The 19,942-nt window shown below is 37.7% G+C and overlaps 1 protein-coding gene across 1 annotated transcript in view; it reads right to left on the bottom strand.

Moving 5' to 3' along the window:
• The window catches only part of ATG10 (autophagy related 10), a gene marked incomplete at both ends in the record, with an annotated part of 77,761 nt that extends 58,387 nt beyond the window's left edge, over positions 1–19,374 (bottom strand). The window contains 2 exons of the mRNA XM_079548399.1: positions 14,321–14,437; positions 19,249–19,374. Of these exons, the coding sequence (XP_079404525.1) occupies positions 14,321–14,437; positions 19,249–19,374 (243 nt within the window). The remainder of the gene's footprint in view (positions 1–14,320; positions 14,438–19,248) is intronic.
• Positions 19,375–19,942: the final 568 nt, after the last annotated feature.

Here is a 19,942-nt window from a genome sequence, read left to right as displayed (position 1 = left end):
AAGTCACACGAGTTTCTACCATTAACACTATTTAAACAGCTATAGTTTTTAATATTTACTTTAGAAAATGTAAGAATTCCACCTAATTCCACCTGTCACACTACAGCATCAAAGTTTTGATTGCCTTGTCTCTGTTGTTCTTTAACTGCATTTCTACATCTTCTGTTTGGTGAATAATCATGCTTCTTTGACTTCCTACAGCAAAAGGAAAGCAGTTTCTTAGCTTTTTGTTTTTCCACCAGTCATTACTAGACTGTTAAAACTCCTTTGGCATATATTAAAACAGATGCTGTGAAACTACTGAAGCACAAGACCCCTGGAAAACAATGTTTAAACAACATTCTATGCATCCTGCATGGGAATTAGGAATTCATACAGCTTTTCTTGTTCTTTTCTTGTTCAGAAGCTTTTTCTTGTTCATGTTCATTTCTGCAAATGTCCTGAGTGGTTATACAACTGATCATATCCTAAATCTTGGGTAAGACTCTTCCAATCAGAAATTTTCACTCAAATAAGCAGGTTTCTATTTCAGCACCTATGTGGGCTTACTTTTCAAAGATCTACATACTAGAAAGATTCCACTAAAAACAGCTGAAGGACTCACCACTGCTAAGTATCAGAGCAGTTGAGAAACCAACACCTAGCTTCTAGGGATTACTCAAGATCTTATGGTTCAGATGCAAAAAATTGGATGATGATTAGTCATTTTTAAATAATTCCTTTTCACACTCTTCACTTCCAACGTGATCAGTATTATCTGCAAACATTCCAGAAGTGAGGATTTGACTAGATAGTGCATAAAGGACGAAAAACAAAGATGTTGTGAGCAGAAGATGGAATTCCATTTGCTTAGGTTAGACAATTAATTCCAGTTTGCTCTACATTTTGTTGAACAGTCCTCATAAAGGGCTTGTGTTTTAACTTATTTGGTGAAGAAATAATTGAAGAGAGATACAGTCTGTTTTTAGAAACCAAACTACTACCTGAACTCCAGCAGACAAGATCTCGATTTGGAGACTCTCAAGGGCGCATGCTACTCCTCACTGACTAGGTGTGAACTAAGGTTATTTCTTTAGAGGACTACTTTAATAGGCACAAATAGTACACAACAGGTGCTTTAAGGCTGTGCTTGTACCAGCAAGTGACCCAGGTGGGAAAAGAATCCAACACAGACAGTACACGCAGCTCCAAAACTTACATCACAGGTTCACTGTGGTGGAGAGAAAAATATACAGCATGACCCCTTAAGATAATTACTGTAGGAAATCAACCGAAAAACAGTTATATACAGCCTGGCTTTACCATCCTATTATCCATTGGAGCTATGCTATCATCCAAAATGTCTCAATACCAAGCCGTTAGGAGAATACCAGAGCATAAACCACACTTTATACAAAGTTTCACATTTGTTTCAATTATTTTAAAATCTTGTAACACAGTAGCTGATGTTTGAAATGGAAATCCACAACTTATCAGCATACTATGCATAATAATGAATTGTAAAGAGTGGCTAGGACATGAATATTTTAAAGCTCTGGGAAGAACAAACTGTCCAACTTTAAAGAAGCCTTCAGAAACACATTTACCGCTGTGATGCCACATATCTGCATCCAGTTTATACCTTACCGAAGTTCTTCTGCAGTACCATCAGCGTACAGCTTAGGTCTTTAAACCTCTCATTAGCTATGAGACAAAATGCATTTTACTTCACTGACCCCTTCACTTTCCATGAAATAGTGATTTTTTTTTCTCCCACAAGTAACCTATAAACAGGAGATGAACATCAATGACATTCTAGGACCTGTAAACTGGTCCTTTTCCACATTTTCCAGTCAGTTTTCCAGTCACATAACCGACCAGAAGGGGAAAAGCCAGGAAAGGTTGGTATTTCATCAGCACCACCATATGTGAAGGACACAACCCAGTGACAAGCTCATGAACACCTGTGGTTAAATCACTGCAAAGCTGTATCACTATCAAATCTTTCTAAATTTCCACACATGCGAAAGTGAAAGTTTCCCATGTAGTCTCACTCAGGCCAGCCCCCTGTTCATGTCTTCTGAAAGCAAGACAAGAAGATTTACATATACATGTTATTATACAGCATTTAATTGTAATGGACAGAATGGAAAGAATTCCTACCAGAACTTTCAGGAGAACAGTCAGCAAGTTCACTTACCTGCTCACTGCTGCAGGACGTGCAGGAGAGGTAATGGCTAACCTGGCACCCTTGTGAACGCATACGATACGAACGCATCACTACTGGCCAGATGAACATCATTATCTCAGATGTTCAGGAATGATGAAGAGCTGGACTCCTTTAACTGGTCTGTGCTGACAAATTACACATCAACCACCCCCATCTCCTGCTCTAGCAAGAAGGATGCACACTAATCTTGATTTTCTTCCTAATAGAACTCCACAACTTCAATTAAGAAAGTGACAAATATTAACACTGCCAGAAATCTGAGACACATGGTTCCTCCAAAGGTTCCTCATGAGGACCTAAAAATGATCCTCATTCTGCATCAGATTGAGGAAATTGGCAACTCCGATATTGCTCCGTTAAGAACCAATAAAAGGAAATAAGGAGAAACATTTCAAAACAAAGTCGTGTACTTTTTTGTAACTGGGATTGAAAAAAGTCAGTTCCAGTGCTTCCCAGCTTTTAGTTCAGGAAAATGCATTTCCCTCACAGAACACCTTCCAGTAGCCATTTCACATCCTGAACATCAACCAGCCCAGATGCAACAAGGAAAACAACTAAAGAGAGGCTAAGAAAGAAGGCTAGGATGTTAGCTGACACAAGCCAGGAAATTTAAAACAAAAACTGAAATTTCAGTTTAAGACAGACATCTTGGCACAGATAATGCATGATTTTCCTTTGAGTATTGTCAGTCAAGATCCTCACTCCTGGGAGTGCACCTTCACAGTACATTCCAAATACATACAACATGCGGAGACGCTTTAAAATTTGATGATATTTGCATTTGGACTGACAACTTCTCATAATACATTTGACACCAAGCACTTCAGGAACAAAGAACTGAGCCGATTTCAACTCAAGTCTTTTCCAAAGAATAACGGGCAGCTACACATGAATGAATAAGTGAACAGTTTGCTACAGTAATGAATGCCTCTGAAAACAGCAAGTTTGCAGGCACCAGATGGAAGAAGAACATTACTGCAATTTCTGCATTCCATTGTGCAACAGCCAACAGAGCCGTTAACGCTTTCTGGTGATTTCTAAGCTTTTTAATGTGTTTGCTTTTGAAGGTGTTTTTTTGTTCCCTGTCAGCCTGCAAGCTAGGTTCAGCTGTCTTGGAAAGAAATTTTATTGGCAAGCCATCAAATAAGGAGAAGTCGAAAATATGGATGAAAATAAATACTATTAATCATATTACAAAGCTTGTTAGATTGACACAAAGCTAAAGTTACAAAATACAACCTATTACCTACATCATGAGTTTTCTACCTCCTACAGGACACAGCTTTCTCTCTCCCGTGCTAGAAGGGTCTTTATGCACTTTAATTTATCGCGGAAACACCTATATCATGGTTGTGAGTAGTCTTCACACTTTCTTTTTTTTTTTTTTTTTTTAGAAAGCAAACATATATTTTATTAAGTGTATGACTCTGTCTCTCGAGAATTATCTTGATGGATAACACCACACATCATCAAGAGAAAGCTTCCCACCAAGTAAAATGAAATATGTCCAGTTACAGACACCAGTTTACATTCCGCAGTGCATTTTCCCATCCTCAAACATATATGATCACTGAAACAATGTTCCCTTTACCTGGAATGTACAAATGAGAGTGTCTCACTTAAATTGTCAGTAAACATGTCTAAGCACTGTCTGAACTGGTCTCTGGCAAACCAGGGCAAAAAAATTATGCAATATGAACAAGCTGAATTCAAGTAAAAAAAAAAAAAATACCTGCTGTTATTAAAGATCTACTGCCTTATTCTTTCAGGAAAACATCTGTGTCTCATACAAACTCACAGAATGAAATTCATTCCTGCTCTAACATGAAATAATAATTTTGAAATTGGGCCATTCATAATACCATCAGTACCACATTTTAACATTCTGCCACACCAGCCCTGTACAGAACCTTAATTCCACAGCTACATTCTTACAGGACACTTCTTCACTATCCAACCTCTTGTGCCACAGCTTGAAATTAAGGTCTCCAAAATGCTACTCACAATACAAGCAGCTGTCTTTCCTCTCTGTATCCTATACAAGCCAATTCAATACACAGTCCTGTATCCATTACTTTCAGAAGTATTCTGAAGCCACTTTATCCTCACTTTCATAAAGCCAAACTATTCTGATTCGTCATTGTTTTTTTAGGAATACAGAGATTTTAATCTTTTTATTGTATTTAACATCACTGCCAGAGTCAATATACGTTTTTGGAGCACATCCTTTTGTATTGTGTGTATCCCAGTGATTGATCAATTCTGAAGAACTACTGCCAGATTTTCATCATTAACTCAACTGTAAGGTGCATAGTTTTCATTTTTAAATTCAAACAATTAAAAAATACAGCAAGGTGTTGGAGTAAAATTAAGAGTAATAAATTTGTGACTTCTACGCACTCTACTGAACTTTTAATCACAAATCTGTTCCTATTAATGAGCTGTACTGAGTAAAAACAGTGTGTTGTCCAGTCTCTTGCAACTACTGAACAGTTCTGACGGCTTAGATGGGTGTCTGGTATCTACCTGCTCATACAAAATAAAATATCATAGAAAGTCAATGATACATTCCTCCAATGTTTCCATTTCTATCATCCCCAAGAATAGAAACATTCAGAAAACGAATGCCACAGAAGTGTTATCAATGGAATTTCTCCTACTGAGCCAAAGCTGCATTTCTTAAGTTTAAAGACCTTGGTCTAGAGCTTTCTTTTCTAGATTTGAAAAAATCAACCACATAAACTTCTCAGAACCACTTTTTAGAAGTCATCAAGCAATGCACCGAAGTCAGCAAAATGATAATACTTCTTTTTAATACCTATCACACACTATCACTGCGCCCAACGAAGGAGCTTATAAAAAATGTCATCAGTTGCATTACTAGACTGCCAAAGTCTAGGCTCTGGGAAAACCATAATCAGTAACTAGTCTCAATGCATGCTTCATTTACTTACTGCAAAAGCAAGAGATTCTGCAGGGATTATAGCATGTCTTCAACTACTGTAACTCTAAGAAAGCTGTCACATTCACTTACCAAAGCTGAATTAGAGATTTTTTTTCAGTGTTTGGTCCAAAATTTATTTGTTAATATTGTCAACTCCAAATACTAAGATAGTACATAAAATGTTGAATCCACTTTAGCCCCTAAACAAAAAAGAAATTACTGTTGGAGGTCACACAATGTGCTTCTTCAGCTCTCCCAAAAGCTTCATAATTAGTTTGTATTTGTATCACTTTTAAGGTTTGTACAAACTTGTGCATATTCTATCGGATAAACCCGAACTGCACTCAAAGAACATTTAAGATAAAAATTACTGTCTCATCATGCACAATGATAGCCAAGTCAACAGCATGCCATCAACGCTCTTGAAAACTAAGACTAATTACTCTTAAAAAGATCTACCTGAATATCAAAGAGACATGCTGAAAGTGATCTGCAAAGGTATGGGGGCTGAGGGGAGAGAAAAATTCCCACACCAGTAGAACTCAGTAAAAGAAGAACATAGATGATTTCCATGAAGACTGAGACATCCCACCAATAAGGGAATCCTCAGGCAGGATACGTCTTGGGGCAAATGACTTCTGACACCACAGCCTTCCTTCTTTATTGAGGTTTCTCCAGTTCAAGGAAGGGGAGTAATCTTGATATTGAAGTTTCTTCCAGACTTGATATTTCTAAACAATGTCATTCTTTTGCCAAGCTTTTTCATCTAAAACACAGTTAATAAAATCCACACCCCACTTTTTTTCTTCTGGTTTAATAAAAAACAATTCCATTTTCAGATTAATATATTGTTAAACACAATCATAAGGATCTCTGCTGCATTTTGCAGTTCACTATAGATCTACGTAAAATAAATGGTTTCTCGATTTATTTATTTATTAGTAGGTTTCCATCAACAGTTTGGGTTTTCTGTTTGTGACCTAACATTTTTGAAGGTTTGTTGTACACATGCTAGACAATGAAGCATTAAGGGAATTTGGGTGACTGAACCAATCACTGGACTGGCTAATACAAAATTATGGGTCACAGTCATGTACTGTGGAAAAATTAAGGCTGCCTACCAGCACTCTGGGCAACAACACCAAAGGAAGAGCTGGTTCCATAGAGACCTAATGGAATATAAATAGGAACCCTGCATACTGAAAGCAGTCTGAGTAAGCCTGGGTTGAACCAAAACTAGAATTTTTCCTTCCTACCAAGGTTATCAAACCTTCTTCCATTAGGTTTTCAAAAAAACATACTTTGGGTTGAATATATACACCATGATTTGCTCCCTCCCCAGAGCAAGAGGGAAACTGTGAAAAAGACTATCGGTAAACTCACCTGTTTCTGAGGCAGCTGCACTGTTCTTAAGCTGTGATCATTCATTATAAACTGATATTTTATGTGAGTATATAATACTTGATTTTCTTCCTCTGCTACAGACATTATTTTCTTCAGTGAGTGCTGGATTTCATTAAATGTATTTACATTTTTCTCCTTAAGTACTTTTCCTGGGTTTTCACTTTACATTTTTTAACCATCTAACAAATACTGTGGTTATGCCAATGTTTACACTGAGTTCATCTTATTTACTTTTGCACACAAAAGGAGTTGTTCTTAATTCTAAAAATACTGGATATGTTTGGAGAAAAAAAATGATTAATAATTGCTAAGACTTATAATTTTCTAGTTGTAATAAACTGAACACCACAGCTGAACAGCAAATCACACACAATCACGAAGTACAAGAAGGATGTCAGACTCATTACCAAATCCTCTATCAGGACTTACACTATTGAACATCTGCCAGCAAAGGTAAAGTTGATGTAAAAATAAATATATAACTTAATCAACATGTTTGTGAAGCTCAGTTCTCATTTTCCAAAGGCAATATCAGGTATTAAGAGACCTTCAACATTCCCAACCTGCCTACTCCTACATAAAGTAGCAATGGCTGTAACTTCAGAAACAGTTCCAGGCTGACTCACTATTTCTGCAATACCCAGAAGAACAGACAAACCACACACAGAGAATTACGACTCCAAGTTATTGCTTCCCTTGAGCTATTTGAATAATAAACAAAAAGAATGCATAAAGTGAATCCAGATTTTCCTATTTCACTCTTTCAGAATATAAGCTCTTTGAGGCATGTGGACTATCCTGATTCTGAGTTTTTGTACCGGACTGTTCACATTGTCAACAATTCATGTAATAATATATGGTAGTAATTGTTCTGTCCTTGCTTGAGAGGTGTCTATGTATGGCTTAACAAAAGCTGGAGCTGGATGAAGTTGATGGTAAATACCAACACCCACAATCATAGCCAATGTTTCAGTGAAATTCAGACTTACCCAGGCTCATAATAACATAAGTGACATACAACTCCACAGCTTTTAACTAGTTTCAACCTACTGAGGGGAAAAGAAAGAAAAAAAAAAGAAAAAAAAAAGGGTAAGAGTCCAAATTCAAAACAGAAGGTACGGCCTCAGTCAAGATACCAATGTCACAGTATCTCTCAAAAATCAAGCCCAGGTTAAGTTCATCAAAATTATTTCTTTTCCTGCACAGCTGGTTATCATTGCACCTCATCTCAGTGAAGAGCTTGAGATGCACAAGTTACATGAATCTCAGCTATAAACTTGGTCACTATTAGACTGTCAACATAGAAATATTTAAAACATACATTTCTCTATTTAAATTAAATTATACAAAAGACTACATGATTCCATGTTCATTGATCCAGATCCTGACAGACCTCCTGGCAGGGCAAATTTGGACATTGATCTGGATCAAGACAGAACATAAACTGAACACTGTTGTTGAATTAGCCCAATACAGTACAGTGATTACACAAGATTTATGCTGTCTACAGAAAAGCATAGACGACCCTTACCTGGCAGAAAGTGAGGAGAGAACAAAAACAGAATAAAAACCAAACCAGATCAAAATTGCACCTTACAACTTTCAGATGGCATGATGTGTTTGTACTGCTTCCATGTTTCATATTTCACATAATTTTCAGCCCAGATTTATGATCTCATATCCCAGGGACAGAATCCCATCCCAGTAGTTAGTTGTGACCATCCTTCACAAGGTTGGTCAAAAATCTGTATATGTTTAATCACAATGTCATTAGTAGTTCCTGTTTACCAGTCTAAATAAGTATGCCACCAGATGTAGACATTGTGTAGGATGTAATTCTTCAAGAAAAGGAACTGAAGTCCTTTTTCTTATTAAACATTCTGATTAAACTAAATCCACAGAAATCAGAGAATAGTTTTTCATGGAAACACTCCTATCCTTGTATAGTAAGGCAGCAAATGGAAAGAGATGGCATCTGCATGAAACATGGCACTCAGGCACTTGGTTAGCTAAATAGCTGGACAACTCAGTTACCAACAAGCACACAGAAACTTTCTGAAATTGCTCTAAGTATAGCATTTGAACTTACCTGTCTGCAAACAACCTGCCTTTAAAATGTCAGTGCATCTACGCATAAATTCTTCCATTTACCTTAAACTAAGCTTATGCTAAATGTCATTTAAATATAATGAACAGAACGCAACTCGTGACTCTTACAATGCACTTAATTAAAAGCAGGGCAGCTAACATCATATGCAGCCCTCATATGAGTTCATGAGCTAACTCCTCTATTGCCTAGGACAGCTAAGGAATTAGCAAGAGCATGTCTGAGTCCTGCAGATGCCAAAGGCTCACTGACATGTGCTAGGAGACAGTTTGAACTCCACAGGCTTGCTGGTGAGTTCAAGTTATCATCAATTAAGTATTATGTGCATGATAGAACCTTCAAGTTTAAGAAAATGGAAAACCTGCTTTCTATTAGATAACAATGCCACATTGCTGCAGTTCAGCACAAAGGTCCCCAAACCTGTCCTCAGCTCCTGCTATATTCTGTTCTGAAATTTGTATAAGCTTTACTGTCAAAGCAAAATCTGTCAGCCTCAGTGAAGTCAATAGCAAAAATGGCTACGGCCTGTAATGAGTGTACATCCAGGCTTCATTGTACAAGATACATGCTACGAAATGCAGATTAACACATTGGAGTTAACCATCTAGCTTACCTGAACATCAATGAAGAAAAATAGGTGCATCCTCTCTCAAAACAGTTTGATTTATAGACAATAATCACTTTTCACTGCCTCAGGCTGAAACAGAGATTCAAGTTACAAGCTCTATATTGCAGATACAGAAAAACAGAAAAAGAAAAAAAGCCAAGACTTATTTTTCTTGGTTTTCAGATGCTTTTCAATCTCTATCAAAACACAAGTTATGTTAAGTGGAACCAAGCACACCAGGTAATACAGACAGCTGTGAAGAAAAGATTAGAATACGTATTAACTCCTTACTCCCTCTCTAGAAGACCCCAAATATTTAGATGGCAAAGAATAAGATGGGAAGTTTGAAAAGCCAATTGTCCATAACCAGTAAGTGGAAATAGCTTTCTCTAATAACGTGATCTGTTTCCCTGGGGATCCTATGAGATTGACACATTTTTGATAATCTGTTATCTGATAACTGATTTCCTATTTTAATAAGGTTGCTTTGTTCTATACATTTTTTGCACTCTATCATTCTATTTTACTGTTTCTCGACAGATTTAAAAACAAATAAAACAGGAACAACTTTGTTTCTCTGCAGTTTCAACACAACATCAAAATTCTTTGCTATAATAGGGTATACCCACTGAATTACTCTTCACCCCATTCTATGACAAGACTTAGTGAGTGAAGGTATGGCTGTTGATATGGTCTACCTGGACTTCAGTAAAGCCTTTGACACTGTCCCCCACAACATTCTCGTGGAGAAGCTGGCTGCCCACAGTTTGATGGGCATACACTCCACTGGGTGAGACACTGGCTGGATGGCCAGGCCCAAGGAGTTGTGATCAATGCTGTTAAATACAGTTGGTCGCCAGTCACAAGTGGTTCCCCCCAGGGCTTGGTACTGGGGTCACTTCTATTTAACATCATTATAAACTGTCTTGATAAGGAGACTGAGTTCACCCTCAGTAAGTCTGCAGATGAAACCAAGTTGGGAGGGAGTGTTGATCTGTCTGAGGGAAGAAAGGCACTACAGAGGGACCTGGATGGACTGGATTGATGGGCCAAGGTTAACTGTATGAGTTTCAGTAGGGTCAAGTGTCAGGTCCTGCATTTTGGTCAGGCAGCCCTACAGGCTTCGGGAGAAGTGGCTGGAAAGCTGCCTGATGGAAAGGAAAGGAACCTTGGTGGACTGATGGACAGCCAGCTGAATATGAGCCAGCAGGTGGCCAAGAAGGACAGTGGCATCCTGGTTTGTATCAGGAATGGTGTGGTGAGCGCGAGTAGGGAAGTAATCCTGCCCCTGTAGGGTATTCAGCATTGGTGAGGCCTCACCTTGAGTATGTGTTCAGTTTTGGGCACCTCAGTACAGAAAGGACACTGAGGTGCTGGAGCAGGTCCAAAGAAGGACAACAAGGCTGGTGAAGGGCTTGGTAAATATGCCCTATGAGGAGCAACTGAAGGAACTGGGGCTGTTTAGTGTGGGGAAGAGGAGGAGAGGGGGAGACTTAATTGCTCTCTTCTAATATCTGAAAGGTGCTTACAGCAAGAGTGGGGCTGGTCTCTTCTCAGTGGTGACAAGGGAGAAATGACCTTAAGTTGTGCCAGGGGAGGTTTAGGTTGGATATCAGGAAAGACTTGCAGAGTCTACATTTGTGGGAAAGCATGTTCTTCATATATGCACCAGTTTGACAGAATCATAGAATGGTTTGGGTTGAAAGGGACCTTGAAGATCATGTTGTTCCAACTCCCCTGCTATAGGCAGGGACACCTCCTTCTGGACCAGGCTGCTCACAGCCCCATGCAGCATGGCCTTGAATGCTTCCAGGGAGGGGGAATCCATAACCTCACCAGGCAACAACCTGTTCCAGTGTCTCACCAGCCTCACAATAATTTCTTCCTAATATCCAGTCTAATCTTCCCATTTAAAACCACAGCCCTGTACCCTGTCACTACCTGCCTAGATAAAAGGTCCCTCTCCAGCTTTTCTGTAGGCCCCTTGCTATAAGGTCTCCTCGGAGCCTTCTCTCAGCCTGTCTTCATAGGGGAGGTGGCCCAGCCTTCTGATCATCTTCGTGGCCCTCCTCTGGATCCACTTCAACTTTTTCACTTGCCTGAGCCACATTTTGTAAAGATGAATTGTCTAGGGCAGCATATACATAAGCTACTCCAGAAGTAATGCCTCCTACTTAATTGCATGGAAACAATAACCCATACAAAGAGCACAATAGCACTATTTCATAGAGCAAATTCTCAGTTACTAAAATAATATCTTTCGATCATAGTCACTACCATTGGCTATGAATTTTCACCAGCAACAAACAAGACCCTCCATGCTGTGCTCATAACAATCTGCACCAGCTTAGGTGGCCCACTGTTACAGTCACCACTGCAGAAAAACACCACCTCACTGCGCTTACATTCACTGTTTAGTCTCCATAAACATTCAAGCAAGCATCAATGAAAACCAAGCATTGCCATTTTTTTTCCCCATGGAGGAATTCAACGACACACCTTTGCTTCATATATACTTCCACGTCAGATACCATTCTGTCAGACTGCCCCTCTGCTGCCATTTGTTGTCACACTGCATCAAAATGTAACAGAGTATAATTGGGAAGGTTCAATCTCTACTGCCATACCACCAATATCCACCTCCAGTGTCATAGGCCAACATCCTAAAACAGGAAGCACTACTTTCAGCCCCTATAAAATACACAGTATCATTAACGTGTAAGTAAACAAAATTTAATTGTTAGTATTTTTCTTAAAACACTTTTTTAAAAAAGGAACTAAGACTGGTCAGTTATTGACCTTGTTTTTGTGAAACAAATGCATCACCTTGGTTTGATGGCAGCGGTTGAAATTCTTAGTGAGGTCTCAAGGTGTTCAACAGGTTTTTGATGACATTTTACTCTTCTTGTACGTCAACCTTGACAATTTTTCACATGTGTATACTGCCAAAGCAGCGACATGAATAAGATGTGACTGTGAAGGATCTCTCTCTCTGGTAAGAGAGGGCTAATAAAAGTCTGGTAAAGAGACAGGGTCAGACTTTTAACTTAAATATCTGATTGCAACTCTACATATTCCATTTGAATATTTGCAGGTCATGTACTTATATCAACTGAAAATGGTGTCACAAACATAAATTGATGATCTTTACAGCCACTTGAAACCCATTCTCTAATCCTTTCATCACAACAGAAAGCATAGCCGCACATTCTTTGCTGTTCAGAGCCCTATATTTAGCCAATGTATCAGCATGCAGGCAGTTATGTGCCATCGCTTGAGTCAGCACTGCCCCCCCTGTGCCCTGCAGTCAGTCGATGCAGCAATAATAGTGCACTGATGTTTGGCTTTTGTGAGCAATGGTTGTGCTGGGACCAGCCTGAGGGGAAGAGGCGCTGCCTTACAGCATGGAGCAGGGGCAGCCACAGTGACCGACAGGCTGGGCTGCAGGCAGCCTGGTAGCCGTGGATTGGAGAGCCTATTCCAGAGGGAGGCCTAAACAGCTTTAAAACACATCATTTTACCATATAGTCTAAAGAAAACTTGATTTGTTGTTAAAACAGCCACAATAATAAAGAGTAATTCTGAATATAAACATCTAATCTCTTCTTACAAGCCAGGCCTAAAGTATATAAACACTGTTATAAAGACAGTTGAATAACAACCTCTGAAGCACTGATATTTGGCTTCATTTTAAGAAACACTAACATTTCAAGGAAAATCTTGAAATGCTTCAGCTGCACTTGAGATGACATATATAATCTGCCCATCGATTTATACCTATTTAACAAAGATAAGGCAATGACTCTAAAGATGATGATAATTCCAATTGGTATCAAATCCGGTGTACCAGCAATGGGGTTGTAAAGCTTTCCAACCTTTTTCAGCACATCCAAAGAGTTATCAACAGTAGAACACAAGCAAATGAGTCCTGCTCTTCAAGGTACTCTGACAGACCAGGGTGCTCCTTTATCTTGGTACATGCACTGACTAGCCAAACAGAGCACAAGGATCAGAGCTCTACCTGACAGCAAAAGTCATCTTTCACCTGGCCAGACATCAGCTTTCAAATTTCTTAAAAAAAACAAAATCTTTGAAAGATCTACCTTTCTTTAAAATACAGTTGAAATCTACAAGTGAACTCAAAAAATCACAAGAAACAACTACCTAACAGATGGTATGATTGCTTAAGTGGCATTTCCTTCAGAAATCAGGCCAAAAGAATACTTATTTCAGACCCTCAACCACAGTTGCTGTGGGGAAAAAAGTAAAAAAAAAGTTGTGCTGGTGAAAAAGAAAAGGAATTGCTACAGGAAAAGGTAACTGGAAAATACACTATGTCAATCTATTCAACAGCTTGTAGCACAAGAAATCCATTATTTTCAGTCAATTATAATTCAAAATTTCTTTTCTTGTGTATGCTAACAACAAAACAAGTGAGTTTCCACTGTTTATATCTTGATTAGTGAATAATCTGTAAGTCCAATGTCAAACAAGCAAATAATTATTTAAAACAATTCGCTCTCTGTTTAATGAGCAGAATTCATTTTCTAGAAGAAAGAAGTTTATTTCCTTTCAAGAATACATAATCTATTTTCTTTCTCATCACTAGTTTAAAAAAAATTGCTCAATATTTTTAAGAATTAGTAACAAGTAACAGCAGAAAATAAACATATAGTGAGCATAAAACTTCTACACAATACTTATTTCTTTAAAGAAAAATCTTCAAAGAAAAATATACTTCAATTGAGTATTCAGTTAAAAAAAAAAAAAAACCTTAAGGTTTTTAATGTTAGTGCAATGTTAGTGCAAATCAATGTGCAAAAAAACATTACCCTTCCATCACAAAAATACATAGATAGATGATGCTGGAGCTTTTCCATTTTCTCCCAGATTTCACCTCCAAATTAACAACACAAATTAACAAGAAGCACTGCACGAAAAACAACTAAGAGCCTTTGACAACTGAAGATCTGGAAGGACTTAATGCTACGTTCTTTTTTAAAATCATGTTTTCTTTTATAAACACAGAAGTTTAAAATCGGTACTTACTTCAACATGTGTAAGCAGCATTTGTTCAATGTTATCGTTTTTCTTCTTGAGATCTGGTGACATGCTTTTATTTGGCACCTGGAAATGTGTTTTACTGAGATAACCATCACCGAAGTCCTGCATTCAGAACACAAAAAAAATCTGTAACCAAAATGCTAAGTGCTATCACTTTTACAGATAATAAAGCACAATATACAAGCAGAAGCTCCAAGAGTTTTGCCTTTTTGTTTGTTTGTTTGTTTTTGGTTTTGGGTTTTTTTTTGTTTTTTTTTTTTTTTTCAGAAACCAATGATTGTGCTGCTTCTCAGAATCTTCTCACTGGCAGTTTAATCTGTTCTCAGTGCTAAAAGAAATCAAAGACCCTAAACGTGAAAATAAAACTTCGTCCACGATGACTGCTAAAAAATCAGAAGACCGAGCGCTAAGGTTTTGAAGAGACAAATAGCCAATAAAAACTTGCAGTGCATTCATACCAGTACAAACTTCCAAACTCTTCGTAGTTTGTTTTATTTTAGATCTGTTTACATTCCAACTTTCATAAAGTAAAAAAAAACAAAACAAAACAACCTAACAACCTTAAGAATTTGCATGTGTAGAGTCACAACTTGTTCCCTTCTCTTGATCACTTCTGAGGGTCAAATGTGAGAGAAAACAGCAATGCTTTACTTTCTCCCAGTTCCTTTTTTATCATTCTGCTTCCCAGAACACATGGCCCACTGTTGTAGAAGGCCCTTTTGCCATTTCAGAGTTGCAGAAGAAACTCTAACAGCCTTCCCTCTTTATTAACTATCTGCACACATATATAAAACCTATTTTTTCAATTCAAAGAATAGAAAAAAAAAAAAACTGATCACAAACATACCCTCTGAGAGAAAGAAAGAGTGTATGTAACACCAAGAACAGTAGTTGCATGTTAAGAACGTATTTTTCAAAGGAAACAAATAAATTGAGGTTTTATTAGCTGTTTCATTACATTTTATTTTAGACAAATACAGAAAGCACATGTGCAACATCTGATGAAAAAGAATTTTATTCAAAGCAGTCTCTATCGAATTCATTAATGTAGCATTAGATTGCTCGACAAGGCTGCAAATTTAACCATAATAGGACTCTCCGGTTAATCTATTATTTCTGACACAGTTTGTTTCATGTATTTTGACCTTTAAATCAATGTACATTTTATTCTGATAAATCAGTTCTCTCCTCCCAGTGACACTGAGAGAATATATATAGAATATATACAGAAATATATACATATATTTATACGTAATATATAATATATACACCTCCAACACATTATATCTATATGCATACTTTGTTCTTAAGTTTCACACCTTGAATAAAATACTAATGCCTTTACACATATTTTTGCCTGTGAATTTTTAAGCACAAATGCTATGAGCAATTATCTCACTTCATCAACAGGACAAATCTGCCAAACTTTGCTGGATGTTCTGGTTGTACAACCAATTACCTCCTAAGCTTGGAAGAACAAAGCATATGGAGGACAACAGAGATGGAAAAACTGAAGCACCTCCTGATGACATAAAAACCACTCCATTCATTCTCAGCACTTTCTCAAGTCTCTCCTTGTGGAGTTTTGTGCGAGTGTCAGTAAGAACAAAGCTGCCTACATTAGTATTTATTGCCCTAAGAGCAGCAAAGAAAGTACTATCACCACCCACAGAGGCGGAATGCCCCAAGGCACAATGATCTTTGCCAGAGAAGATCTGGATACAACTTTAATCTCTTTGAACCAGTTTTTCCAGTGAGGGGAAAGAAGGAGCCAAAGCTATACAGCCTTTGCGATCCATGGTATTTGAATGCCATAAAAAATGTCTACAGATGGCAGGAAACATGGAACAAGAAACCTCTGTGCTTGACAGCTGTACATCAGAAGTCAGTGAAGTGGTGGCTGGAAAGAGGATCATCCTTCCTGCTGCACCCTGCAGATAGACTTCTGCCCCTGCAAACAAATCAATACTGCAGCAAGGATCCTTATGAATGTGGGAAAAGGAGTACTTTCTACTACAGCTGTCTTGTAAGCATCATAAACAAACATGAACTGATATAGACTTTGATATGGTTACCCAGATTAAACTAACTGATATGAAATAAAACGGAAATGAAATGATGGGACAGCTGTCACAGACAAGTCCTAATTATCCATCTCTGGTAACAACTGCTGTTTCTATCCACATTTTAACTCCATCAGGTCCTACAACTGAGGTGCTCTTAGCTTTCTATTTTTTTATAGCTTTCTTTTGAAAGAAAGAAAAAAAAAGGATTATAAAAACAACATAGTTTAGAACATTCCACTTTCTGCTGTAAATACAGCTTCTGCTGGGGTCACGTGAGCTCATGCCACAGGAGTCAGCCTGTCAAAAACAATGAGTATTTCATCATCTAAGCTTAATCTCTATCAAAAACACAGGAGACTAAGAGCACAGTACTACAAGTCTGTGTGGTCTTATTGCCATCAGCGGCATTCATGCAAGTATGGAATGAGGAATGGGGTCTGAGCACATTACATTGACAAAACTGAGTGCTTCAAACTTCCTGTATCACAAACACTGTTTAAAAAAGGCAAAAAGGCAATGAGAAATCTTTTTAATGAAAAGCTTCCTTCAGAGATTATATAGTATACACGGAGCATCTCAACAGCAAGCTTTTTGCTATGTTCTGAAACCACAAAGCATTAACTTGGCCAATTAAAAAAAAAACACTTTTTTTTATATATACATGAGAACACAAATCCCTCATTTTGCTATTTCCAGCAAAGATTCATATTTCACAAAAGTTCAAAGATTGACCTGCGTATTGAATTCCCAATAGAAGCTCATGGCATCTTTCTTTGTTGAATAAATCCCTCATAAATACAGCCTTCGACTGAAATCTGAAGTTTCAAATGGCTACCTACAAGAAAGGGTGCATTGTAAAACTTGCCTAATATTTGCACTGTTTTAAAAACTTCTTTAAGTGAATGCATTTAAGGCCAAGAATCAAAATTGTTCAATCCACGATGAAAGGATTACAAATGGTAACCCTTCCACTTGAATACAATAATTTAAATAGAAATTATACCACATGTGTTCTTGGACTTTCTGCATTTCAAAACAGTTCAAGCAAAATTTCTCTCCCCAGAATTACTGAAAGAATGGAAAACCAGACATTAAAGCAAAAGACCACCAGTCCACACACACGCACAGCAAAGAGAAGAAATACAGAGATAACAACAAGCATCTCAAACCTTCCACTACTGAAAATTGGTCAGAACAGCAAGAGAATGCAAGAAAATCTACGCTGTCCAACAAGCAAAAGAAAAAAAAAGTAAGTGAAAGAGAAACCCTAATGCAGTATGAATCTAATACTAGATGGAAAATATTAGAAGCACTCAAAGCATAAAAATCATGCGTTCAAAACATTTCTATCGTTATCAGGCATCAAATACAACTGATGCAGCCACGGCAGTCAGACGAGACACTAGCATGAATGACTCGGAATTTTCTAACCAGCACACAAGAACTGCCGACGTTCTTTATATCTTTAAATGCTGCGAAAGTTCCAGAGAACTTGGGAGAAGGCCAGAATGCAGCCAGGTATCCCTAAAAGTATATACCAGACAACATGCATAGCTATACACTTGTTACCTTGTGACTAACCCAAGCAAAGACTTCAAATGGAATTCAATAAATACAGGAAACTATTTCCTTTTTTATTTCCTTTGTTTAAGAAAAATAGTCAAAGTAAAGTATATGCCATATTTCCCTATGTAAACCACTGATTTCAAAAGCAGAAATTGAAAGAAATAATATAATCCCAAACTAATCTGACAGACACTGAAGGATGAAAAAAACAATCATCACAAACACAACTTAAAAAAATGGGAAATCATCATAAAAGAAGATTCTAATGGGGTCCTGTGGGATCAGTCTTAGCCCCGTGCTATTTAGAATTTTGATTAATGACCTAGAAACAATATGTAATTATTTTTTATGAAGCTTGAAGATAACAGGGAAGCAAAAAATAATGAGGACTGACCACATACTGACCAGTAATAGATTATTTTAGATGCTGTATGCAAATAATTAATTGTTTTTAAATATAAAATGCAGTCACACATCTAGAACAAAGACAGCAAGTTGAAGGATTAGATCCTAAGGCACAAAATCTGCATAGATTTATGGATAATTAGCTAAACAGGGAAAATCCTACGTGCCATTTTAGTTTAAAGGGCTAAAGTCACCTAGGAAGGTTTGAACTTCACAGTGATGCAACATCCATCCTCTAGTTCTGACCATGGATGAAGAAGAAAGGATGCTGCTATACTGGAAAGGGCTTGAGGTTCCACAGGAATACCAGAAAAAATGCCAAACAGCCAAAGCGGTCAACTTATTTTATTTAGCCCAGACAAAATTAAGGGATGAATTGATCTGAATCCATAAGTACCCGAACAGGAAGAATTCTGATTAAAGAGAAGCTCTCAGCTTCATAGACAAGGAATAAGTTCACGTGGCTGAAAGCCTGAACTAGGTAGTAGTTTAAAAGTAATATTTTCTTCAAATTTCAAGCATAGCCAGACATTAGCTAGCCTCACAATTGTTTCCCCATCCTTGGGAATCTGAAAGTAAAGATAGGAAAATGCCTTAAAAGGTATCAAAACAGACATCACTGACATTTTTCTGTGTCTTTGCTACGTAAGGCCCAGCAGTTGTTTCTAGATCATTAATTGTATTCAATAGATGTCTTTGCCTAAATGCTTAGAGGAACTACTTCTGTGCTCTCTTGCTCACAGACAAGCTGTGAAGAAATGTCATTTATTTCACACAATATAAACAATCCTGAAGGATCTTATAGCTCCTAACATTTGCAAACTACTAAGAGAGGCCAACAAGCTATCTAAAAATGATCACTTGGATTATTTTTACCTTGGTAGTTTTCCACTCCCAGCCATCCCCTATTTGCTGTGAATGTTTAACAAATTCTTCACAGTACTGCTTGAATCTTTTTTCTTCCAAAAAAAAGACCTCTTCAACAGCCATGCTACAGGACATCTGCAGAGCAAACTAAATGTTAGTACTGACAGACAAACACTAAAAATAACACGTACTGATTTATAGCAGCTGAATAGCAAAAGAACAAAGCAGTGGAGAATTCTTTGTTTCTATTAGACAAAGAATTATTCCAAGTGCAACACTTTAGAGAATCACAAAATGGATGAGGTCAGAAGGCATCTCTGGGGAATTGTCCAGTCCAAATCTTATGCCCAATGCTGTATCAGCTACAGAAGGTTGCCCAGGATCATCTCCAGATGGGTTATGCCTGTCTCCAAGGAAGATGTCACAACCTCTGTTCCACTATTCAATTACTACAGAAGTGACTTTTTTTTCTTTTTTTTATGGTTAAATAACAAGAAATGTATATATGTATCAGCATGTTTTTTTCCTGCCTTTCACTGATCAGTACCAGGAATACGCTGGCTCCAACTTATTTATATCTTCCTATCTGGTATTTACACACACACACCGGTAAGATCCTCTCTGTGCTGAAGAGTCCCACCCCTCCCATGTCTGACACCACATCCTTAGCCATCTTGGCAACCTTCTGCTCAAATCGGGGCAG

Source organism: Tetrao urogallus (assembly GCF_951394365.1).
Source record: "Tetrao urogallus genome assembly, chromosome: Z".
Taxonomy (NCBI): Eukaryota; Metazoa; Chordata; class Aves; order Galliformes; family Phasianidae; genus Tetrao; species Tetrao urogallus.
This window is presented reverse-complemented; position numbering and strand designations above follow the sequence as displayed.